The following is a 26,782-nucleotide window of genomic DNA, read 5'->3' as shown; positions in this document are numbered from 1 at the left end:
AGAACTGGCAAATACCACCTCTGGCTGGCCCCAGAGTGGGATGGGAATGGAGATTTTGCAATATCCTTCCCCTAGGAGTGGGGTGGGAATGGAGATTTTGCATTTTCCTTCCCCTGCCATGCCCACCAAGTCACACCCACCAAGCCACACTACACTCACCAAACCACGCTCACAGAACTGGTAGTAAAACAAAATGGATTTTACCACTGCATGTAAATCATGCTGTACAACAGTGATTCACAATGTGGGCCTTAGGATCTCCAGGGGACTATGCTATATTTCTAAGGGATCTTAACTGCCAGGACTTAACTGCCAGGACTATGATCAATCTGTCATAATCCTCCCATTTCATTCTCTGTTGTAATTCCAGCAGCATAAATATTGAAAATGACTGCATACATAGGCACCAAGAGCAGTCAACTAAATAAGAATTTAAGTGGTAACACTTCCATCATAGCTACTAAAAGTCCTGTCCCTATTCCGCTTTAGAAAGCCACTGAAAGCTGGGCTTTCAAGCAGGCTTAGGCCCAAGATGTTCATGCTGAGCATTTTACGAATTTTCCCATCATGTGGTGCAATTTTGCAACCTGGTGTTGCAACTGAATTTTCATCTAACTCCACCTTGAGTCTTTTTTTTTAATTTGATAATTGTGGAAATTCAACAGACTAGCTAACTAAATAAAAGCCTCCCTAGTAATGCATGTGATCTCTCAACGAAAAGACTGTTGCAAAGATCTGGGGCAGTCTCTCTGCTCCAAGCAAAGCATGTTGGGAGAACACACTACATGCTGCTCATATCTTTGGCTTTACATCATTACCCAGTGCTCCAATTTGAAAACTTAGCCCCGTGCAATTACAGAGAAAACCTTGAATGCAGTTTCTCTAGAAAATAGCAGTTTAATTGGGAAACTGAGAGCATTACCTGATCAATAATGAGAGTCTTTTCTCCTACAGCTTTGCCATTGCTCCCCAACCTCATCCCTACCCACCTCCAAAGGGTTGTACTAGCTAATTAACTCCACTACTGAGAATGTAATAAATTCTGGAGTATCTGTTCATGTCTCACTCTTTCTTGACCCAAAGAAATTTCATGTAAAGAGTACAGTGTTTAGTCTCTTCCAAAAAAATGCTAATATGAGATTTCTTTGAACTTTTTTTATATTGAGATAATAAGATTCACATTAAGGGTGTTCGGAGATCCCAGTAATTACCGGTATAATAGTACATCTCTAATAATACTGGAACTCAGTCCTAAATTTGAATGAACTTTTTAAATAATGCTTTTAATACATTCCACAAACATCCAGTAGAACAGGAATTCATAATATAATTAGAATGAAGAGCAGGCATCTTCTGGTAGCTGCTTGGGCATATGATGACTAGTAAACTAGACTAGCAAAAAAAGTAAAAGTAAATCAAACTAAAGCAATGATTATACTCTTCAGGGCAACATCTTAGAATTGGTATACTCTGAAGTTAAGGAACATTCCCAGAGTCCCAGATGATAAAAGTAGGTATTTGTAGAAGAGCAAGTAGAGCTTGGGGGTGGGGAGGAGGGCAGAGTTAAACATGTCATCAGTTTAGAGTCCTTGAATTGCCACAAGAGATCCAAGTCCATCCCTCTGCAAATTCAATTGACCCTTATCTAGTGCCAATTTAGTCCTGTTAGTTGACTAATAAATCATCTGTTTCAATTTTATGAATGGTCCTGATTCTTTGCGCCTGACAGTATTGTTCATTGAGTACCATGTGGCAAGGCAGATGAAAAAAAGGATGTGTGCTCTTAAGTCAGATTGATCAGAATGTGTCATCTCCTTTGGACCACTACCATATCTTCTCTGACGTAGCTAAAGACTGTTCATTTAATACATACAAACTAATTCATTCTGCTGTTTGATATATCACAACCTTGATTTGGGGACAGGTAGAGAAATGAAATGTATGAACTCCTTTGATTGAAAAATGTGGTGATATTCTGCCATAATTTATGTAAGCAATATTTTTGGAAGCTAAATGATTATGGAAATCAGATCAAAATATTGGTTGGATCCAAATTAATTGTTCATGCTGCAATTCCATTGAAATCGTTTGAGGCAGGTTAGCCATGACTAATTTAATACCCATATCTAATTTAATCCAGGTCCCCAACTCTGTATTTCTACCTATTATTACTGATGTGAAATCTACTTATATTTGGTGGGATTGAAACTTTCTCATGGGAAACTAAATTCAAGTCATCCATTTTGCTTTAATTCATTAGAATGTCATTATTTTTAAGAGTTAACAAAAGAGATGTACATATTTGAATGTATGGGTTTATTTCAGATTTCATTTTTACATATCTGTAAGTTTGTATGAGCCACAGTGGCACACTGGTTGGAGTGCAGTACTGCAGGCTACTTCTGCTGACTGCCGGCTGATTGCAATTTGGCAATTCAAATCTCACCAGGCTCAAGGTTGACTCAGCCTTCCATCCTTCGGAGGTGGGTAAAATGAGGATCCAGATTGTTGCGGGCAATATGCTGACTCTGTAAATCGCTTAGAGAGGGCTGTAAAGCACTGTGAAGTGGTATGTAAGTGCTGTTGCTATTGCTATTTTGTCGGCAGATTCATTAGTTGAGTCTATAAGAAATTCAATATCTTAAATATAGTCAGTGTTAATATAATGGATCTCATGGTGTTTTCGGCATAGCTGGAACTATTTTGTTTTGGAACTGGAACATAATTTACAACAGATTTGCCTTTTGGTTTTGTGTGCGAATGCAGCTAAACAGGACTGGGGATGGCTACTACTAAAATACTGTTGGCCATATTTTGCAGTTAGCCGCTGTCTCTATATAAATTCAAATGTGTTTTGTACTGGAAAAAGGCTGGAGTTCAAGTGAAGTACAATAAAGATTGAAAATATTTTCTTTATTGTTGTTTTGAAAGTTAATATAATCGTAAAGTTCTCCCCTCCCTCAATCACTGATGTGGGGAGGAGGTAACTGTTAGCTTAATTTTCACTTATGCACCTGAATTTGTTATACATTTAGCAATTGAATTTGCACATCAGGCTTTCCTGCAGGAGATAGGGCGAGTGCAGCTATTAATCATGTTCTTTTGACAGGAAAAAAAAATTGGCCTGGCTGAGGAGTCTTGACGATTTTAGTGGAAGCAGAGTAGAAAATAATTATGGCTTCTCTTGATTTGTGTAAGACAATCAGATGATCCAAAGAAAACAGGCACTAATGAAAATAGTAAGCTCCGCATGAGGCACCAGCAAGTAGCTCTATGTAGACTTAAAAGCCAACCAGCATTGTGCTTGGTTACCGCTTGGATGGAGACTAAAAACTAATCAGGCTAGATTGAAAAATCACAAAAACATTTCAGAAGGCGGCAATTGAAAAACTTCTGCATTGTGGCCAAGAAATGAAAATCACCAGGAGTTGAGTTCAATTCAAAGGAGTCTTCACCTTTAACAAAAACGACAGCGGAAGTTCAACCTGCTTTTCAGCTTAAAGAATATATATTTTTAAAGTAATTATGGTGGCATTGTTTCCCTTTTTCCCCCCTCCAATTCTAGAAAACCCATTCTGAAGCTGAAATCCTTCAGTACCTTTCTGCAAGAACCCAGTATGATCACAGTGGCTGAAAACTAATAGATTTTGAAGAGACCAAAGTATTTAAAAGTAGACTTGTAAGCAATACAACAGGTTTAACATAATGTATAAAACAAAAAAAAAATACCCCCTAAGAAAATCAAGGGGAGAAAAAGAGACCTGTCCATGGAAAGGCCTTTCCATTTTGTCTCATCGGCCTACCTGCTGCAGCTCTTAGTCACCCAATATCAGCTTGCAACTATCAGAAGCCTTCCTACTTCTGACCTAAAGAAAGATCTCTTGTGGGCTATCAAGCAAGGTTGGGTGTTATTGTCAGTGTAGCCTAATTGCACGTTATCCCACAACAAAACATGAACTTACAGTAGCAAAGTCCGTCCTTTGGAAGGATGGGAGTGCTTTAAAGTTTTTTAAAAAGAGTTTCTTTATTTGGACTTAACCACACTCATCAAAAGCCCTTCTTTCAAGTGCTTGGCCTAGCCCAGAGCAAGGTCTTTGTGACACCAAAAGGGAGAAGAATGCTGTGTAAGGATCTTGAAGCTGCAGTAGACTGGGTAGGTACAGAGCTCACCTGATCGCTGTCCTATTATTTATTTATTTGAGTAAATTTATATGGCCACCCTCTCAGTGACTCTAGGCGTCTTACAAAAATAAAAAAGCAATATACAAATTATAAAAACGAGCAGCCCATTGCCTAGAGGTGGAGCTCTCCCTTCACAATCAGGAGGCCATGAGTTCGTTCCTAAGTAGCAGCAGATATTTCTCTGAGTTATTGTCTGCTGCGACCTCCACATAGGCATCAGGAAGGGCATCCGGACAGTAAAAGCTCAGCTCCATTCAGTCACTCCAACTCCACCCCATTGCAAGGGATTACAGGATCGTTAAGAGAGAAAAAGAAAAGAAAATGTACAAACAATAAAAACAATAACCCCACCTCCACTCCCTAGTGACAACAATCAGTCAAATAGGCCACTTGATGAGCTCCATTCCACTCTAGAGCCCAGGGCTGTTAGTAAAACTAGGTCTTCAGCATCTTCAAAACAGTGTCAAAGTGGGAAGGTCAATACAATCTAACCTACTATCACAAAATGTATTCTGTTTTTAATTAAACTTTTCAAATGAGCGTATGTGTATCAGTCTATCTTCTTTTGTTTTTATTGGTGCATTTTCCCTAGTTTTTCCTATAATGGGTAGCTACTCTCAATGCATGTAGCCTTCTAGTATTTAGGTACAGTGACTCCCTTTACAGACCTTTTTGGCTGAAAATAGACAAAATTGAATTGCTGATTTTAGGATTTATTGATTTTAAAGGTTTATTTATGGGAAGAAGGTAGCTACAATATGTGGGAGGATGGAGATGGTAACTATGTTTGAAACTGCTGCAAAGATCAGAAGTCACTTCTTTGGTTACCTTTCTTGTTCCTGCTATTTTATTATTCTTTGCTTTTTTTCCCCCTTTGACTCTTTTATGATCTTTTTCTGTTTCTTCTATGCTTTTTTAATTAAAAAAAAAAACTTTGTCAAGTCTGCTTTTAATAAAATTTATTCATAGTATTTAGGTACCCTGATTATAATTTCCTGACAAATAAATTCATAAAGTGAATAATTTTGAAAACAAATGTTACCTAAATAACATTTAAGTTTTTTTTAAAAAATGTAAATGCAATTATCCAAGATGCTGTCATTTAAAGATAAGCAAAAGAAAAGGAGTCTTTGGACCTTTTCTGAAAACACCTGAACATGAGGCTTTTATTTATGATATTTACCTAAAACACAGGTAGTCCTTGACTTGCGACTGGTTGTTTAGCAACTGTTCAAAGCAACGGAACACCCCCCCCTCCAAAAAAAGATTCTTTTGACCTTTTAAGGTCTGATTCTTTTGATTTCCGTTCCTTCAGTGGTCCGAAGATTAGGCTTGGTATTCTAAAGGACCAGGGGTGGGTTCTAAAATTTTTTACTACTAGTTCTGTGGGCGTGGCTTATTTTGTGGGCGTGGCTTGGTGGTGGTGGTTATGTGACTGGGTGGGCATGGCCAACTGTTTTTGTTTTTTTTTACTTTTAAAAGCATTTTTTCTACAACCTTAAGAGGTTGCAGAAAAAAATGCTTTTAAAAGCCTCTGACGATCAGGCAACTCAGCTGGGATTGCCAGAGGCTTTTAAAGACTTTTTTTTTTGAGCCGCATATCATCAGAGGCTTTTTTTTTTACTTTTAAAAGCATTTTTCGAACTTCCAGCAGTGACATCAACGTGTTAGGGATGAGGGAACGGGTCTCCACTCTTGAAGTCCCTAATATCCTCGATTTGGGAGCCGATTTAGGCGCTATCGACCTTGGAGAGGTCGATAGAAGAAAGGGGAACTTCCGAGGTCCTCGGGGAGGACAGCAATCCCTCCGAAGGTTCAGGAAAACCCCCTTAACTCTGATCGAGGATGAACCAGCCATTTAGGCTGGCCTGAAACGCTGACAGCTGTTTAGAGGGAAGCGAAAATCAAAAGAAAGGAAGCATCGGTGGAAATAGAAAGAGAGAACAAAGAAAGAATTGTAAAAGGTACACTTACATTTTAAAAATGCTTTTAAAAGTTAAAAAAAAAGCCTCTGATCAGGTGGGCAGGGTAAGTGAGTGGCGACCGGGCCAGGGACCGGTTCGGGGGCATGGCCAGCCAACGTTATTACCGGTTCTCCGAACTACTACAAATTTTTACTACCAGTTCTTGCAAACCGGTGCAAACCGGGAGCAACCCACCACTATAAAGGACCCCATCTAGATCAATGATTCTGAGTTCCTATAGTCTGCTTCCGTATATGAAACAGGGAAAGGTCAGTGGCCTAAATATATTTTTTTTTAATTTATTTTTAAAAAGTTTTTTATTAATAATACAAAATTAAAAAAAACATTGGACATAGATATGACATCACTGGTTCCAAACATCTTCCGTCACTTTACAATAATATTAGTACTCATATAAACATATAGTTCTTAAACATATATTTATCTATAATAGCAGCTATATTTTTGTTCTAACACTATACATTTGTCTTGGCTACCCTCTTGTTATCTATCCAATCATAAAATTGTTCCCAGATTTTGTAGTACTTAGTTTCGCTTTTATCCTTGAGTTCCAAAATGAGTCTGTCCATTTCTGCGCAGTTAAAGATTTTCAGTATTATTATTACAGTGACCTAAATATAGTTGAGGCTGGAGGGATGCTGGTTCTTCCATCTTAAAAAAAAAAAGTGCTGGTCATGGTTTATTGTAATTTTGGTGGGGATTCAAAGATGAGTCTAGGCGTTTGGAAGTAGCAAGATGGGTGAAGGCTGAGCAACAGGTGGAAGCAGGCCAGCCTCGGAAATAGAATGTACTGAGAGTGACTCCTAGATGGCAGAGATACAGTGCAATCTAATTCTCTAATGGTCATTCAGACTCTTGCAGCTCTGGGAGCTCATAATACTCATGCTATGATTGCCATGGGCTTCTTGTTCCTCCCAGCTTGTGTTTAGCCCCAGCATCTAAACAGGTCTGCTTCCCCTCAAAGGTAGCCACTCGCATTTTAACTGATGGCTAACATGACAGGGTAATCTGGGGGAGGGAGGCATCTGAAAGGTTTAATCCTGAAGAAAAGGAAAGGAAAGGAAAGGAAAGGAAAGGAAAGGAAAGGAAAGGAAAGGAAAGGAAAGGAAAGAATAACAGAGTTAGAAGGGACCTTGGAGGTCTTCTAGTCCAACCCCTGCTTAGGCAGGATACGGCCTACACCACTTCAGATAAATGGTTATCTAGTCTTTTCTTAAAAACTTCCAGTGTTGGAACATTCACAATTTCTGGAGGCAAGTTGTTCCATTGGTTAATTGTTCTAACTGTCAAGAAATTTCTCCTTAGTTCTAAGTTGCTTCTCTCCTTGATTAGTTTCCACCCATTGCTTCTTGTCCTGCCCTCAGGTGCTTTGGGGAATAGCTTGACTCCCTCCTCTTTATGGCAGCCTCTGAGATATTGGAACATTGCTATCATGTCACCCCTAGTTCTTCTTTTCATCAGACTAGACATATCCAGTTCCAGCAACCATTTTTTATACGTTTCTTGTCCTTGCCTCCGATATTAAAACGTCTTCTACTGGTCTAGCTTATCTATTTATAAAATGCACCACATTTTGGCCTGGTTTACATATAATGATAAGGAGCATGCAGTTTGCATCATGGTATAAAGTGTGAAAGTAGCTATTCATTATAGCATAGTATATAATTTATGAATCACGCCATTCTGGTTGCTCAATATGCCACCACAAAATATTATTATTAGTGCTATGTGTAGACCACTCAACTGTGAACAGGAAGTGGGACTCTACTGATTAATCCTGTTCCCAATATCTCACACACTAGCTTGTTCCACCCCAGATATCCACAATCATGCCGTCAAACATCTGCCACATAACCATCTCCATTTGTACAGCTGTTTTACAGGTGAGCAATAGGACTCACCCATGGACAGACAAAGAAGCTGTTGCTTAATATTTCAGAGAAAAAGGGATGGGAATTGGAATATGTAATCAAGAGGAACATATTTGTTTCCCAAGGGAATTAGGAGTTAGCACTGGGAAAGCAACAGGGGTAGCTGACATGAGAAGATCCTTTTTGAGTGCAAACTAGATTTTAGCTGTTTCCAGGAGCCATCTCAGGCCTAGGTTCATTATCCATCTATCACTTCAGAAATGTTTCTGTGGAACAGAGAAAAAGTGGTTGTTGATTTTTAGACAGCAGGGGAATTATACAGAATGTTAGATCATTTTTTTGTCCTTTCCTAGTAATTCTCATTTACTTTCAAGCCTCAGGAATCTTAGTGATGTGTCTCTCTCATATAAATACTAGTAAATAATAATATTTTAAAAAATCACATTGCCCATTCTAAATTCAGCACAATTATCTTGCGTTGCCTTTTCAGAAACCTTGTTCAGAAATAGATGTATTTGTCTGATAGTCTGTTTGTTCCATTTCTACTTGACTCACTGGATGGTTTGGTTATTGTTGTTGGTTTTTTTTACTTCCCAAGGTCCTATCTTTGGGAGCCGATGTCCTGCCAGAATATAAGCTCCAAACACCCCGCATCAACAAGTTTACGATATTGCACTACAGCCCTTTCAAAGCAGTCTGGGATTGGCTCATTTTACTGCTTGTGATCTACACTGCCATCTTCACCCCTTACTCGGCAGCCTTCCTTCTCAATGACAGCGAAGAACAGAAGAGGCGGGTGTGTGGCTATTCCTGCAACCCCTTGAACATGGTAGACTTAATTGTGGATATTATGTTTATCATTGACATTCTCATAAACTTCCGAACGACATATGTCAACCAGAATGAAGAAGTGGTAAGTGACCCGGCGAGAATAGCAATTCACTACTTCAAAGGCTGGTTCCTAATTGACATGGTTGCTGCAATACCTTTTGACCTGCTGATCTTTGGATCTGGCTCGGATGAGGTAAGCCAAACGAAGCACGCAACGTGCTTGCTTTTAATGTTATGTGTCATCCCATAAGTACTTGCCACATGCTTCATCTCAGTTCAGACATAATCCCAACGCATGATGGTTCTTCACCTTCCCCACTTCATTTGCAAGCACAAGGAAGAGAACTGAATAATCTTAACTTATAGCAAATCATAGTTTCCCATTTTGTATGAGTGCCACAAACCAGGATATGCACAAAATATTCTTTTTTTTTCTGCCACACCAACAACGTGGGGTATGCATTTATGTGTTATTCTGTGTCACCACTGTGTCTGCGTGAGAATGTCTACTATGTGTTGGATGTTGACTGGAGAGATTCAGGTTCACGTCACCATCGGGGCCTATCCATGATAAAGAACTCTGTATTAAAACACTTGGGACGTAACAAATGGCCTCAACTCCTCAGTCTCAGGGGAAAAGCAAGTTGCAGAAGCAGCCTTGTCCTCTCAAAATGGATGCTGTTTTCTTCAAGGGTATTCACACCTTGGATGACATGTGCCCTTCCAATGCTCACACCCCACTCCCCCGAGCTACTTCTCTAAGTAGCATGGTTGCTTGTCCAGCATAGCACCTACCCATTTTCTGACTTCGTTGAACGCTCCTGGAGAAGACTAAGACCTCCACCCTCAAGGCTCACCAAAAACAAGAATGTTTGGTCATCTTCTGGTTTTGGCAAATAAGAGGTAGGAAAAGCCTCAAAACAGTGTCACATAGCATTAGCACTCAGACTTATGTACCGCTTCATAGTGCTTTACAGCCCTCTCTAAGCGGTTTGCAGAGTCAGCCTATTGCCCCCAACAATCTGGGACCTCATTTTACCCACCTCGGAAGGATGGAAGGCTGAGTCAACGGTGAGATATGATCTGTCAAACTGCTGGCAGCCAGTGATCAGCAGAAGCAGCCTACAGTACTGCACTCTAACCACTGCGCCACCACGGCTCAGATGAACCCCAATTCATTATTTCTGAATTAAATTTTAGAATATAGGCAAAGGTAGGGAAAATAATCCTTTCTTGTGTTCACCTTTCCTATGTAAGCAACATCCCCGAAGTATGTTGGTACATCATCTGGAATGTCAGATGCAGTGCACATCTGTACTACAGTGCCACAGTAGTAAATGTGGCAGGCCTGAAGATCCAACAAAAAAGATGGCTTCCAGGCGTGACATGGGTCAGATTCAGCTTACACAGTTAGGAAAATCTTCCCTCTTTCCTTGTAGACGCATATCCAGTTATTGCTGTTGCTCCTACTACTCCTACAATTACTGCTGCTACTACTGCTGCTGCTGCAACTATTTCTATTAGTACAGCTATTCCATTACTTACTGCATAAGGGTGAATTTTGGTGATTTTCTGAATTACCCCTTTTAAAGGCTGCTACTTCTTATTTTGTTTTTGATCAGCTCAATATTCCAGTGGTAATGGAATAGTATATCATCCTATCAATAGAAGGATTGTGAATATAGGCCAGTAGTATTATCTCATACTCTAATTACCACCTTAGTCTTTTGAGTCTTTTTTTAAAATCCCTATTGTCACAAGATCCCCCTATAGTAAAGACCCCTGCTAACAACTTTGTCAACCAGTCTTTTTGTGAAATGCCATCGCTTTTCAGAAGCTTCACCAGGAGATTCTCCAAGGCTCAGAAAGTCTTGACCTCAAGCTGTTTTTAGAAAGGCCACAAGATAATAAGCTGAATTCTACCAGCCACACCAGGTATATAATTCTGTTTGTGTATCAGCATGCTAGGGGGAAAAAAAGTAGGTGACTGATTATAATTCTTGGCATAGTGGTGGTAGGCTCCTGTGGATTCACTTAAAATCTCTGTTTTTAAAATATTATGCTTGCATACAACTGTTAAATTATGAGATTTATGGCAAAGATATGAAATAGACATTTCCAAAGGATAATGCTCATTTTCCTGTGGTTGTGCAGTATCTTCTGTAAGAATCTATGAATCAGTCTTAATTTACTCTATCTTAGCTTTGTAAAGGTAAAGGTTCCCCTCGCATATATATGCTAGTCGTTCCCGATTCTAGGGGGTGGTGCTCAACTCCGTTTCAAAGCCAAAAGCCAGTGCTGTCTGAAGACATCTCCGTGGTCATGTGGCCAGCATGACTAAATGCCAAAGGTGCATGGAACGCTGTTACCTTCCCACCAAAGGTGGTCCCTATTTTTCTACTTACATTTTTTACATGCTTTCGAACTGCTAGGTTGGCAGAAGCTGAGACAAGTAATGGGAGCTCACCCCGTTACATGGCACTAGGGATTCGAACCGCTGAACTGCCGACCTTTCGATCTACAAGCTCAGCGTCTTAGCCACTGCATCCCATTATCTTAGCTTTTTAGGAATATGCTAATTATTATATTCTATAATAACTATTTAAAATTGATTTAAAAAGAGACTGGAAAATCATATTCCTAACATTCACTATTTTCCTTAATATACACAGTTTACTACCCAATACCCCTAAACGTAGTTTTTTAAAAAAAAACTGAAGTGCTCCTAATATATACTTTTTCTAAAAAGTCAACTACCCTAATATCTCCTTTTTTAAACACTACTTTTCCAAATGTATGCTCCATCTTGAAGCAGCTTTCCCACTAAAATCTTCTCTCAAGGTCTTCACTGCTGCCCATCTGTGATTCAGCAAAGTTCATTTTTGGTGGAAGATCCCACTTTGTTCCCACCAAAATCTGAGACAGGTTCCCTTTAAGTCTTTATTTAATAATAAGAAACCAAATCAGAGATCCCACATAATAATTTTAGGATACAGATTGCTCTGTGTGATAAGTCAGCCTCAAAGAACACAAATGCATTTTTTTTTATTTAAAAAAAAAGTAATACAGAGTGGAATATTAAAATTGATGATTAGCGTTAGTCAACATGGAAAATAATGTTGAACAAAGTATGACCCAGATGTAGACATAGCCTGACCCACTTTTTACCTACAAGGAACAGTTTCTAGTACATATTAAGTATAGAGCCATATATTTTGGAAGATTTAGAGCCACTTATAGAACAGGATGGCTAAGAAATATCAGTAATTAGTAATAAATATCAACTTGATTGTGCATAGCTCAGCAAGAACTTTTGTTTCCTACTAATTTAGCACCTGGCTGCTTTTGTGGGCTCAGAGACTAAAATAGGTTTAGACTGAATTAGTACTTGGATTGGCGACAGCTAAGGGAATACTCTGACTGTCTATAGGTTACGCTGAGAATGAAAAAATACATCAGGTGTCAAGCTTGACCTGAGAGCATATTTATCTAACAATTTAGCAATATTAAATAACCTATACCAGGTAGAAAGGAAAGGGCTACATTTTTTCATTCTTTCTCTGGATCCCTTCCTGACATGTTCATGTAAGATCATGTTTTTAACAGACACGGCATTTAAATGATGTGCGCTACTTAAATTATTGCAGTAATTGGAAGGGGGAATTTTTGAAGTTGAATCTCCCTTTTTTACCCTTGGATTAGATAATCAAAACTTCCTATGGCTCTTAGGATACTTTCCAGCAATCATAAAAACCCAGCTTTACACCAATACAAACATTTGTTGTTGTTAGTTGCGAAGTCGTGTCCGACCCTTTGTGACCCCATGGACAACTTTCCTCCAGGTCTTCCTGTCCTCTACCATCTTCTGGAGTCCATTTAAGCTCACTCCTACTGCTTCAGTAACTCCATCCAGCCACCTCATTCTCTGTCATCTCCATCTTCTTTTGCCCTCAATCTTTCCCAGCATTAGGTTCCTCTTCAGTGAATCCTTCCTTCTCATTAGGTGACCAAAATATTTGACTTTCATCTTCAGGATCTGGCCTTCTATAGAGCAGTCAGAGTTGACCTCCTCTAGGACTGACCAATTTGATCGCCTTGCAGTCCAAGGGACTCGCAGGAGTCTTCTCCAGCACTATAGTTCAAAGGCCTCGATTCTTTGGCGCTCAGCCTTCCTTATGGTCCAACTTTCACAGCCATACATTGCAACTGGGAAAACCATAGCCTTGACTATCCGCACTTTTGTTGGCAGGGTGATGTCTCTGCTTTTTAGTATGCTATCTAAATTTGCTATAACTTTCTTCCCCAGGAGCAAGCGTCTTTTAATTTTTTGGCTGCAGTCCCCATCTGTGGTGATCTTGGAGCCCAGGAAAATAAAATCTGTCACTACCTCTATTCCTTCCCCATCTATTTGCCAGGCATTAAGAAGGATACAAACCTGCAAAACAATAAAAATCAGCTAATTAAAATAGATGATGGAGGAAAGGAAAGCTGACTGGATACAAGCAAAAGCTTAACGGTTAAAAAATAAGCTTTGTAAGTAAAAAAGAAATTGGTTAGACTACGTTTCTTTTTTAAAACATTAAAATGCATTTGTCCAAATGCAAATGCTTCAAAAATAAGTTCTGCAATCAGACTAGTGCATTATCGTCTCCTAATATATGCTGCCCTTCAATCTAACAGCCATCATTGTAAATCAAAGTAACATCTTTATTTTGGAAATTGAAAGTTGAATAGTATTCACACTCCTGAAAGCTTCAGTAATCAGAAGTGAGGAGAAGAAAATATATAGAAAGAACTGGGGTAGCCCTGATCAATCTCCTCCAAGCAGTCATTTTCATCCAACGGACTCCTGACTAAATCCTTCCTAATACAGACATGCAGAAGCACGTTCTGGCCTCAGAGAAAGCATGTTCAAAAAGGGACCCACATAACATGCACTTGTGTTAGATATAACTTTAGTGAGTTGGCCAGTGCATGTATTGTCATCTATTGGTAATCCTCGATTTATGACCACAATTGAGCCCAAAATTTCCATTGCTAAGCAAGATGTTGTTAAGTGAGTTTTGCCTCTTCTTATGACCTTTCTTGTCACAGTTGTTAAGTGAATCACTGCTGTTGTTAAGTTAGTAACACAATTGTTAAGTGAATGTGGCTTCCCCATTGATTTTGCTGGTCAGAAGGTCGTAAAAGGTAACCACATGATCCCAGGACATTGCAACCATCATAATTATGAGTTAACTGCCAATCATCTAAATTTTGATCATGTGACCATGGGGATGCTGCAACCGTCACAAGGGTGAAAAGCAGTCATACATTTTTCAGTGCCATTTGTAACTTTGAATGGTTGCAAGTCGGGGACTACCCATAAGAGGCAAAAATATCCAGGCAGATTCTTAATAAATTCTTGGGGCATTAGATATCCATCAGGAACTTGTGCATGGACTCTGTCTAGCTAAGAGGGATTCTTGCTTTTTGAATTAGTTCTTTAACCAACTGACTAACCTACTTTATTTTTTCATTTGTTTGTTTAAATATCGCAAAATCTTGGGGATCCTTGTGACTTAATATAAAAACATTTAAAAACAGAAATGCAACTACACCCGCATGAAAGTTCCAACATACCTTAAGCTGAAATAAATAACAATTTGTACATGCAAATTGCAGTCAATAATGGGGTGCAGGCAAATGACAAGGAGTCTCTCTGGAGAGTTGGGAGTCAGTGTGGAGTCCCTGTTGCACTGATCAGCTGTTTGGCAGTGAGCAGCCTGGTACAGTAGCAACAGAAGCAACAGAAGAAGGGGATGTTAATAAAATATATGCTTCAAGTACTGAATATAGTAGGTATGCCATTGCATGTATATACTGTATCTAGAGATCTTTTAAATGAAGCAGTGATTAGAAATAAAGACAATTGTAATAATCCCTGCTCACACATAAATACAATTAAGTTCTCTGAAAGTTGCACCAGGTTCTTCTGAATTGTAATATTTATATAACCTAATATTTAGGCCAGTGGGTTATTGTATAGGTACAATTCAAAAATATAAAATCTATTTTATGCATAACATCATTTTTTACTTTTAAAATGTGATAGATACAATATTTCAATTCTGATAAAAGAAGAATTGCTTAAATTAAAAGGTCCTGCAGTAAAAAAAGATTTTCATTTGGTCCCCAAAAAACATAAGTCACTGACTTTTCATGAGGAACCCTTGCATGAAAGGAGCAACAGAGAAGGATGTCCACCTTATCCTGAAAGCCATCTGGGTGACTTTGGGACAGTCACTCTCTCTTAGCTCAATCCGGGTTTGCTGTTCAGGAAAAATAGAAGGAGGAAGGGTTGTTGGATATATTCTCCACCTTGAGTTATTTGTAAAAATAATAAAATCAGGATGGATGGATATTTATATATAATGTTTTTTTATCACTATTGTGTAAGATGGAAACATGAATGGGGTTTCCAAGGATGAACATAGGAAAATATTCAAATATCCCAAATCGGTAATCACTTTTAAACTAACTAGATTTAGAAATTCAGGAAAAATAAGATTAAGCTATGTGACTCACAAAGACGATTTTTATTTCTCCATGACAAGTGTGAAAGAATCCCTGGGGATAGGTGAAATTTCATTATACACAATACAAAGCTTTCAAAGAGTGTGCACTATTTGTTAGCATAAAATGAATTCAAAACTCAGAGTTACAGACCATTTCTTGTGCTGTTATTTATTTGGTTAGGAGCATTATAAAGAAACTTTTAATAAGCTTAATTACATTGGGGTCAAAATGAAAGGTCTACAGTTTGTTATGTTAGGCATTTATCTTCCAAAGAAAGGGGAGAAATCTGTTTCTCCCCCACCCAACTTTGCTGAAAAAGGAGAAAACAGAACGATGTAATTAAAGAGGACACGACTTTATTAAGTAAGAAAGGATCTGCAAAAATTGGGTCCAAATTAATTGAGATGTACTTGGATTATTAGCAAATCACTGATTTCTGTCACACATTCAAAACAAAATTGCTTTCCTCCCGTCAGGAGTAGCTTTGCTATAGACCTGGATTCTAGATCCCTGGGGAAGATCCAGAGTGGTATTCAGCCGGTTCAGACCAGTTCAGACAAACTGGTAGCAAAAATCAAGGATGGGTCTGCGCATCTGCTCCAGCTCTATGCCGTCCTATTTAGGAATGTTTTTGAGGTATGCTTTTGAGGTATGCACGGAAGGCGCACACACGAGCAAAGTACATGCACAGAAGGCTGGGCGCATGCGCAGAGGTGGGCACTCACATTTTCGGTGCTGGGCGAACCGGTACATAAATTATATGAATCCCACCTCTTACATTTGGCAGAGACTTTGTGGAAGACAGAATTCTCAGTGTCCCAAGTTTCAATAAGCAGAATTTTAATCCAATTTTATTTACATATTACCAGTGCTTTATAGCCATTCTCCTTGCAAGTGCACAAATAGTTTGCAGATGAAGCTCCTTCCTTTCAGAGGAAGCGCCTTTTCAAAAGGCCTCCCTGCCCAGTCTTGATGTAAAGATTAAGACCTATAAGAAGGGGAAAGTTGCCCATAGGCAAGAAGGTAAGCAGGCAGACAGCGAAAGGGAGATGTATTTAGAATAACAGAGTTGGAAGGGAATTTGGAGGTCTTCTAGTCCAACCCCCTGCTTAGGCAGGAAACCCTGCACCACTTCAGATAAATGGTTATCCAGTCTCTTCTTAAAAACGTCCAGTGTTGGAGCATTCACAACTTCTGGAGGCAAGTTGTCCCACTGATTAACTGTTCTAACTGTCAGGAAATTTCTCCTTAGTTCTAAGTTGCTTCTCTCCTTGATTAGTTTCCACCCATTGCTTCTTGTTCTACTCTCAGGTGCTTTGGGGAATAGCTTGACTCCCTCTTCTTTGTAGCAGCCCCTGAAATATTTTATTTCTGGTTTTTTAAAATATAACTTTATTCAGTTTTTACAGAACATACGGATAAAAACTAGCAAATATAAATGGTCAGAATAAATAGAGGAAAAGAATAAAAAGGAAGGTATGGGATACTGCTGGACACAAAAACTGTAAGGAAAAAAGTATAAAAAGAAAGTGACTTCCAACTTCTTTTACAAAAGATAAAAACTTAAATTCAACCTCTGGTTTAAGATGATATTATATAGTACTTAGTAGTAAAATCGTAGTAAGCCTGTTGCAGAAAGAGTCAGGATATGAGTCAATACAGCCACACCCAGAACCAATAGCTTTTTCTAATAATATATACAAGTGAAAATATTTACAAAACTGGTACGCATTTCCAAATAGGTACAGAATTATGTAAGAAATATATCACTATATCAAGAAATGTATGAAGTCTTAACCTGCTTATTTTTTTTTCTCTCTCTCAACTCTCTTTCTCTTAGCTTTACTTGTAATTTATAATGGCGTCTTCTCCCTCATTTCAATTACTGATAGAATAATCTATATTTATATGAATATATACATATATGATGTATATGAATTATATACATCAGTGTCCATCTGTCCCATGACAAAGTCCTTTTAGAAGAATCATGCAATTTCATTCAGTCAGAAACTTGTAGTGGATTTTTCTTAGAAGGAATGACATAGCAGCGAACAAATACTGGGTGTTTACAGCTTTTGCAAATATTATCTTCCTATTTACCTTTGTGAAGGATGCCCCCTAATGTATTCATGTATCGGGTCTAGGCCAATCCTTCTCAAACTTTTTCCTTCCTTACTCAAAACCACTTATCAGAAAATCTAATCAAAGTTCAAGGAGTGGACGTAAGTCCCTTATTTTAGAACTGTCCTAATTTCAAACAGTCACTGAATCAAATGGTTTTTTAACTTGAGGACTACCTATAGTATAAAAACGACATTACTGAATTATCTTTATGTCGTGTCAACAAATTACTATTGGCAATTTCACCCATTTTTGTCTTATATGAATATTTTGGGGATTTTTTCAATATATTTTAGCACACGAGGCTGTCTTTAAGTCAATTTAAATGCTTCTGTTGTAATTGGTAATGGGTACATGTGTCCTCCTTACCCAAAATAAAGACACTTTTACCCAATTTTGGATAATTTTCTCAGGTTTGGGAAACCCTGGTCTAAAGGATAAAAACCTAAATGAAACATAGCAACATTTTTCAACATAGACAGCTGACTTCACTTCCCATTTCTTAATTTGTGACACTGCCCTGATGTAGCAGCGGTACAATAAATTGCTGCTGTGGTCTAGCATCTTGCATTGTTGCAGGGAGAAAGTTACAAGACTGGTATAAATAGAATAAGTTATGTTCCAGTTACTTTAAAAGAAGGGAACACTTATTTCCAAATTACTGCTCCTATGATCTATGCATAAAACATGCAGTGCTTTAATAAAACATTCTAATTGCATTTAGGGGGATGAAATGGCTTGTCCCATTAAAACTGCACATGTTTTCAGCTGTTAAACTTTATGCATTATATATGCCATCTTGAAAATAGAAGGGATAGTCGTGGGAGGCTACACACATGCAGAACCCTTTTGAACAGTAATTGTATTAAAAAATTACAACTATAAAGATAAAAACTAGTGCAAAAGAAAACAAGAAAAAGAAAAATAGAAGGTGGAAAAAAGAAAAAATAGAAAAGAAATATTGGAACATAGTAAAGAAAAGCAAAAGAAATATATAAATAAATGACATTCTCTTTCATTACAACAAGAATAAACAATTTTGGTAACTTATCATCTTCTCTTAAAATACAACAAATAGTCTCATCTTCTCCTATCCCATCTTTTATTTATAAAGAAATTCATAAAGCTTTGTCATTTCAGTTCTAATTTCAGGAAAAATCCATTAAGGGTTACCAAAGTTAGATATTTTAAGCTTTATCAAATAAACCAAATTTATACCTTCCTTTTGTTTTTAACAGTCTTGATCTCGCCCCTTCAAATAATGTAATAGAACTTGATTCCCCCCCCCCATTTTTTCTTTCTCCCTCCACACAAAATTCTTCAAAGCTTTAACAAGCCTCTTTTGCACTTTAAATCCCATATAGGAAAATTATCCAGGTCACTGTCTTGGTTTATCACTTGTATATCCTTTTTAATTATTAAGAATTTAATTTTTAAGTAATTTAGGTAAAGTAATTTAATAAGTTTAATTATTAAACCTGTTGTTTTTAAATCCACTTTCAGATCAGCCTCAATCTTGTAAGATAAAACACATTCCTCTTCTGTAACATCTTTTAGACACAATCTAACTGTAAAGCCAGAACACTCTTAAATTTTACTACTGGGACTATTGTTCAAATACATCCTTTGATACATCCAATGTATCATGAATACAAATGAATACTTTGCTTCATTTTGTATTAGTAAGTCAAATTTACATGTTGTTCTCCTTTAATGTAATCTTTCATTCTTTCTGGTTCCCTCTAGTGTCCAACTTTCAATGTCTCAAACTATCGTGCTTTTTTTTTTTTCCAAAATAATTCAAAACAAAAGCATTTTCTCATGGGAAGGCTTCTTAAAATAAATTCTAAAATCTTATTTCAAATCCATCTGGACCCTTTGTCAATTTGTAACTTTCTAAAAACAAAGTTCTAATCACTTGTTTTCTGCTTTTTTTTTTTTTAAATTAAGTCAAACCTGTATTTAAAACTCTTTTCACTAAAGGAAATTGAAGGAAATTCAGCTATCAGATTTGTTGGTCCAAGATACCTAACAACAACAACAAACTATTTAACAGGCAATTTCCAAGAGTGGTTTAAAAAGAAAATATGTGGATCCAGTGTCCAATGGTTTGAGAAAGATGGCTTTTTCCTGGTCTCCCAGAACTCTAAACCCACTGGATGTGATCTCCTCGCAAGGAGCAACTGTCTGGAGCAATTGTGGGTGATCTCAATTCCTCTCCTTGTTTGGGGAGGAATAACAAAATGCTGGTCATCTTTCTTCCCAATAAGTAATTGCACAGTTGCAAGAGACCTAAGGATTATTCTCCCCACCCTGTAAGTTCTGGGGCCTTCTTTGTTTCCAAGAGAAGGCAAACAGTCTTGTACGACCAGTAGAATACAATAAATTAGTCAACTTGAACCCGTCAAACATAAATCTGATTGTTTGCACTAAGACGGAACTAGAACTCACAATCTGGTTTCTAGTCTGATGCCACAACCACTACACCAAACTTGCTCTCCATTCAATTCTAATTCCCCATTCAATTCCATTGGTCTTGACTCCAAGGTCTTGAAGCTTTTAAGAAAAAGACTGTCACTCAGTTATAGAGAAATACCTTGGCAAGTAAATAAAGTGAGGGCACTCCCCACATAAACCACTCAAGAGAAAAGCAGGATATGCATTTGTAGTAGTAGTAGTAGTAGTAGTAGTAGTAGTAGTAGTAGTAGTAGTAGTAGTAATGCAGAAATTTCCAATTCAATCTCTGGCAATGACTGGAAAGACCTGTGATAGACAAACCCTCCAATCATTACAGACATTATTCAGCCAAATGTCTGGCTCAGAATAAGGGAGCTTCAGATATACTTATTCCTAAGTATAGGAATATTTAGGAATACTTCCTAAGAATTCTACCTTAAATGCTTCTTGCATGAAGCCCCAAATCTTGGGTTTCATTTAGAAATTAAATCCAATTCAATTGTTCTTCGGAAAAAGGCAATTTAAATCCAAGCATAAAGTATGTGCTTCAGATTTACAGCTATTTACTCTGTACCAAATGTACTATTTACTATATGCTATTTATTTTGACACATTTTCACCAGTGAAAAGGGCAGTTATTTTATTGCAGCTATTATAGCGTAAACAATAGATTATAATGGGACAGTTACTATGGTTAATTCTCTGGACTGTCTTGAGCATTTTCTACAGCCTACACAATGGCTGTAGATAATGCTCAAGGCACCAGAGATTCTCCCAAAGTTTATATGTACCTTATGAAGCACTTATTGTGTAATTGTGCTTCCTAGTTTAGTAGTTTCCTTCATCCCAAGGATCATTTGGCAACTGATTTTTAAAGAGAGTGAGTGAGTGGGTGGGTGGGTGGGCGGGCTGGTTGGTTGGTTGATTGGTTAGTTAGTTGGTTAGTTAGTTAGTTAGTTAGTTAGTTAGTTAGTTAGTTAGTTAGTTAGTTAGTTAGTTAGTTTATCGAACTTATGTAGCTGCCCATACAGGTACTCCTCGACTTATAATTACAATTGAGCCCAAAATTTCTGTAGCTAAGCAAGACAGTTGATAAGTCAGTTGCACCCCATTTTACACAGTTGTTAAGCAAATCACTGCAGTTGTTATGTGAATCAGGCGGTCATTAAGCAAATCCGGCTTACCTCATTGACTTTGTTTATCGGAAGGCAGCTGGAAAGGTTACAATTGGTGATCACATGACCCCAGGCACAGGAACCGTCAAAACTACATAAAGTGGCCAAGAGCCTGAATTTTGATCACGTGACCGTGAGGATGCTGCAACGGTCATAAGTGTGAAAGATGGTCATAAGTCAGTTTTCAGCGCCGTTGTAACTTCAAACTGTCATTAAAAATGGTTGTAAGTCAAGGGCTATCTGTATTCTGAACTATAATCCTGGATGGCTCTCAAAACAATTAAAATCACAAAAAACAGCCACAATCAAAGCATTAAGCAACATTCTCCCCTATGTCAGTCTCATCCTACCCCAATGCTAGCTCTTGAAGGCCTTCCAGAAAGAAGGGGAACTGGGTTTCTGCTGGATCTCTGAAAAAGGGTGTTCCACAGAGCAGAGAAAATTATGGAGAAGGCACCCTTCCTAGATCCAAGTAGGAAAGATAGCAATAGCAATAGCACTTAGACTTATATACTGCTTTACAGTGCTTTACAACCCTCTCTAAGCGGTTTACAGAGTCAGCATTTTGCCCCCAACAATCTGGCTCCGCATTTTACCCACCTCGGAAGGATAGAAGGCTGAGTCAACCTTTATTTATTTGTTTGCTTGCTTGCTTGTTTGTTTGTCAACAAGTACAAAGAAACAAGTAACAGTATAGACATAGACATGGACACATGAAAAAAAATTGACACAAATAAAAGGATATAAATAAGCAAAACATAGCCATAAACACATAAAATGAGTACATATGAATGGGGACAGTAGGACAGGGATGGTAGGCACGCTGGTGCAGTTATGCACGCCCCCTTAGGGACCTCTTAAGAAACGTGTAAGGTCCACGGTAGACACTTTAAGGTAAAAGGTATGGGGGTTAGAGAGACTAACAACAGGATCAGGTAGAGTGTTCCAGACATTTACTACTCTATTGCAGAAGTCGTATTTCCTACAATCAAGATTAGAGCGGATTACATTGAGTTTGAATCTATTCATAGCCCTTGTGTTATTACGGTTGAAGTTAAAGTACTCATTAACAGGTAGGACGTTATGGTAGATAATCTTGTGTACTAAGCTTAGGTCGGAACGTAGACAGCGTAGTTCAAGGCTATCCAAGGCTAAAATTTCAAATATAGGGAATTATTTTTCAAGCAGAGGATTTGAGTACTCTTCTAATAAAATATCTCTGGATATTTTACGGATACCTTGAGCCTGTTGAGATTTGAACTGCCAAATTGCAGTCAGCTGGCAGTCAGCAGAAGTAGCCTGCAGTACTGCACTCTAATCAATGTGCCACCGTGGCTCAAAAAGTGGGGACAGGGACCCGCAGAGGTCAGTGATGCAATGGGAGTTACTGCATCATTGACTGACAACCCATGAAGTATGTGCTGCATTCTGGTCTAAAGATATGTGATGCAACTCCCACGGTAGGCTTGGTTCTGATCATTTCTTAGATCTTTAAGGAATCTAACCCAAGCTGGCTTTGTACTGTATGAAAGAACTCTAATAAATGAAGGACGTATGTATTTCTGTACCAAAGTAAAATTCAATGTACTTAATGAGGTTCTTTTGTTGGTAAGTTAATTGTGAAACTGCAGATTAAAGTGCATGGAGATTGCCTAAAAAGGTTCCTAAGAACTTAAATCTTCTAAGTAGGCATCATGAGGACCCAAATTGTTGGGGGCAATATGCTGACTCTGTAAACCGTTTAGAGAGGGCTGTAAAGCACGGTGAAGCGGTATGTAAGTCTGAGTGCTATTAATATTCTTCACAGGACCTATGACCTTTGGTATGAGACCATACTTGTAAACCAGGGGTTCCCAACCAGGGATGCAAGACGATATTCCAGGGGATGCGAAAACTTGGGTTTAGAAGTTTCAAAATTATAGTGTATATGCATAACTATATGCATATAATTATTTACTTTTGTAAGGGGTGCGAGAATATATCAGAAGCATTTTTAGGGATGCGGGGTATAGAAAAGGTTGGGAAACCCTGTTGTAAACAGACTATTGTAATTTCACCTAAGTTGTTTTCCTTATTCTCCTCTTTTGCATCTGAGCTAATGCCTAATATGCACTGTGGTTTCTGTTTCTGCAGACAACAACTCTCATTGGCCTTCTGAAGACAGCCCGTCTACTGCGTTTAGTGAGGGTTGCCCGCAAACTGGACAGATACTCAGAATATGGTGCAGCTGTCTTGATGCTACTGATGTGCATATTTGCACTCATTGCTCACTGGCTGGCTTGCATTTGGTATGCCATTGGGAACGTTGAAAGGCATTACTTGTCTCGCAAAATCGGTTGGTTGGACTCCCTGGGACAGCAGCTGGGAAAACATTACAATCGGAGTGATGGCAGCTCAGGACCATCCATCAAAGACAAATATGTCACCGCACTTTATTTTACCTTCAGCAGCCTGACCAGTGTAGGATTTGGAAATGTGTCTCCAAATACCAACTCAGAGAAAATCTTTTCTATTTGCGTCATGCTGATTGGCTGTAAGTAAGCAGCGCTTTTCTTTTTGCTTTTTTGCTTTTTTTATACTTCCTCGCTAATTTACTGATGAATTTCTGAACTGTTTGGCTTGTTAAGTACTCAAAACCTTCAACAGATTGAAAGAACGTGTTTGCAAAGTGAAGACTGAGAAAAAGTTCTGTGGGGCATGCACTTTTAAATGTATTTTCACGCAAACGTTTTGCCACTGTTCATTTCGAACGTCACCTTTCAAAATTCTCTGGTTCTGGAGAAACATCTCATCCAAAATTCTGGATGTTTTTCATTCTGAGGTTTCACAGCAATTAGAATTTTTAGGGGAATTTACTTCTGCTCCTAAGTCAGTAGCCTATACTTTTTTATAGAAAAAAAAATATGAAATTAATATTATTTATTTATGCTCTCTGTGGACTAAATAAGATTAAGATCCAATCTTGGTAGGGATGGTTTACAATTTATGAAAATGGAAAGTTTGCATTACAACATATGAACTGGTTTACTATTGCTTTGAAAAAGATTACTGCTTAAAGAATATTCCACAAGCATTGATTGCAATCACTTTGCTATTAGAGATGCAGCTTTAGAATGTTAATTCATATAGTTTAGACTTGTTCTTTTATTGGTTCGTGTTCTCTGAATTGATCATTGTATATTAAAGAAAGATAGTTCTTCATGAAGGATTTTGGATTTTTCAAAGGGAAAAAATAATACAGGATGCATTTGCCTAATTACAAAATAATCTTAAATTTACCTGCATTAAACCAGGAATCAATACCTCCAGCACAATTTGTATTCCAGATAAGATTCAGTAGCACTTTTTCTTTTAAAAATTAGCCACTGTCTTCAGGTTATTTATAGCAACTCTTAAGGAACTGTTCACACTTAGAATCCTTTTAAAGGTCAACTTGCAATCTTTTGGCACCGTGTGAAATGTATAGACCCTATTGATCTTTGTATAGCTCAATTTAATTTAGTAGATATTTGGTTGGCTTTCTTATTATCAGTGAGAACGCCAATTTGGTGCAGTGGTGAAGGAATCAGGCTAAAAACAGGAAACTATGAATTCTAGACCCATACTGAGCACAAAGCCAGTTGGGTAACCTTGGGCCAGTCACTCTTTCTCAGCCTAGGAAGGAAGCAATGGCAAACCACTTCTGAAAACCCTTGCCAAGAAAATTTCATGGACTTGTGTAGGTAGTCTCTGGGAATTAGACACAACTGAATAGAAGAAAATAAATTAGTCGTAATATTATCATCAACAATTAACTATATATAAGTGGTGTACAAAAGCACAATTAACATATATATAAATATCTGTACAATAAAAAGAAGGCAGCGGAAGAAAACAAAACCTACAATTATTGTACATTTATTCATGGAAAATCTGGATGAGAAGATAGACTTGAACAAGCATGCTAAATATATAATAGAAGGTGCTTCACAGGGAAAGTGCATTGCACAGGGCAGATAGTACAACAGAAAATAACACATTGATGAGCACAAGCCCCATTCTTGGCCCACACTAATTACCCCAGATGAGTAAATTGTGAGTTGGTAGTGAAACAATTGTATTACCATGTCCCCCTAAAATAAGCTCTAACCAGAAAATAAGCCCTAGTCTGATTTTACTGTGCTCCTAATATAAGCCCTACCGCCCCCCCAAAAAATAAGCCCTGGTTAAGGTCGTCATCAGCTGGGATGTGTGGTCAGCACAGAGGTGGCAACAGCACGGGGGCCGATGATGTCTGGCAGCAGCCATAGCTTGCGTAATGCAGGTAAGTTGATTACCTGTCCAAGCAGCTGGTGGAGGCAGAGGCGAGGAGGCACATGATCTGGATGCACCATGCAGGCCATGGAAAAGCCAAGAGTCATGCAGCCACACAGCCTCCTGCCCCGTTGTGCCGCGCAGGCCGTGGGCAAGCCGAGAGTCGTGCAGCTGTGCAACCTCCTGCCCCGTTGCGGCCCAGTTGTGCCCTGCGGGCTGCAGGAAAGCCAAGAGTCATGCAGCCACGCAACCTCCTGCCCTGTTGCAGCCACAAGCAAGCAGGAGAAGTGGCTAGCCCCCAAATATAAGCCCTAGTGTTTATTTTGGAACCCAAAATAAATATAAGACCAGGTCTTATTTTCAGGGAAACATGGGTAATATTATATAGACATGCATTGCATCTCATAACCTGTTTTGCTATGACATTAAGTTAACTTAATCCTTCAGTGCTACTGAAATCTCCTTAGTTTAAACACGTATTGATTATTAAACGTGTAAACAGCTTTCTCTTGGAATAGCCAGCCTGCAGTAATAACAAAAGCTTGGAAAAGTTCTTGAGGCAATTTGATTGAAACCAGTCTGGAATGGGCATATGATGAAGACCTTAGCTTATTATTGTTGCTAGGTGGCTGCTCCCTGTGTATTGATCTTGAGGTCCTCACTGGATTTCTCATGCACTTCAGGAGATGATATGCTAGAAGAAACAGCTAGAGTGCCGTCAAAAGAAGTAAATCTAACAAAAAAAATAGTAAAAGCCCATATTAGGGATTACAAAGTGGCAATAACAGCAGTAAAACATAGCTATTTTTCTACCGTTATCACATCCACAAATAGCTATCCAGCAGCCCTTTTTTTTTTAAAGTGGCTTATTCCTTGCTAGGGAGCAGCATTTCACAGAGTCATCTGTATATTCACTGCAAGGAATATTCTAGACACCTGAAACGCAAATCCACTCAGAGTTGGATTCCTCCTGGAAAATCTGTTGAAATAATTAAAACAAGATCCTTGTGTGGTTACCGGGGTGAGTTTGAACTTGTAACTCATGAGGAAAGTGAACCAGGTCTTTAGGACTGCTGTCCTGCCCACCCATTTAAATGTCAGCCCTGGCTGATGAAGGCTGTCCAGAAGTTTATGAGTGGTGAGGCTCCATGCCATTGTATCTGCTTGAGGGATGGGTGGCCTCACCTGCTTTGAAAAGGCCTCCTCAAAAAGCTATCACTGGATCCAAACATTTTTTTCTAGGCAATTTTCCCCCAATTTTCCCTTTGAGAGAAAGTTGTTGAGAAGGCTACAGTTTCAGAGGGCG

The 26,782-nt window shown here is 38.4% G+C and overlaps 1 protein-coding gene across 13 annotated transcripts in view; it reads left to right on the top strand.

Moving 5' to 3' along the window:
- Window positions 1-26,782, top strand: part of KCNH7 (potassium voltage-gated channel subfamily H member 7) — a 330,241-nt gene that overhangs the window by 233,685 nt on the left and 69,774 nt on the right. For all 13 annotated transcript variants that reach the window (XM_034426358.3, XM_060687993.2, XM_060687992.2 and 10 more), the window contains 2 exons: window positions 8,637-9,062; window positions 23,317-23,716. In XM_034426358.3, the coding sequence (XP_034282249.1) occupies window positions 8,637-9,062; window positions 23,317-23,716 (826 nt within the window). The remainder of the gene's footprint in view (window positions 1-8,636; window positions 9,063-23,316; window positions 23,717-26,782) is intronic.

Source organism: Pantherophis guttatus, chromosome 1, assembly GCF_059756535.1.
Source record: "Pantherophis guttatus breed Tessera chromosome 1, ASM5975653v1, whole genome shotgun sequence".
Taxonomy (NCBI): Eukaryota; Metazoa; Chordata; class Lepidosauria; order Squamata; family Colubridae; genus Pantherophis; species Pantherophis guttatus.
This window is presented reverse-complemented; position numbering and strand designations above follow the sequence as displayed.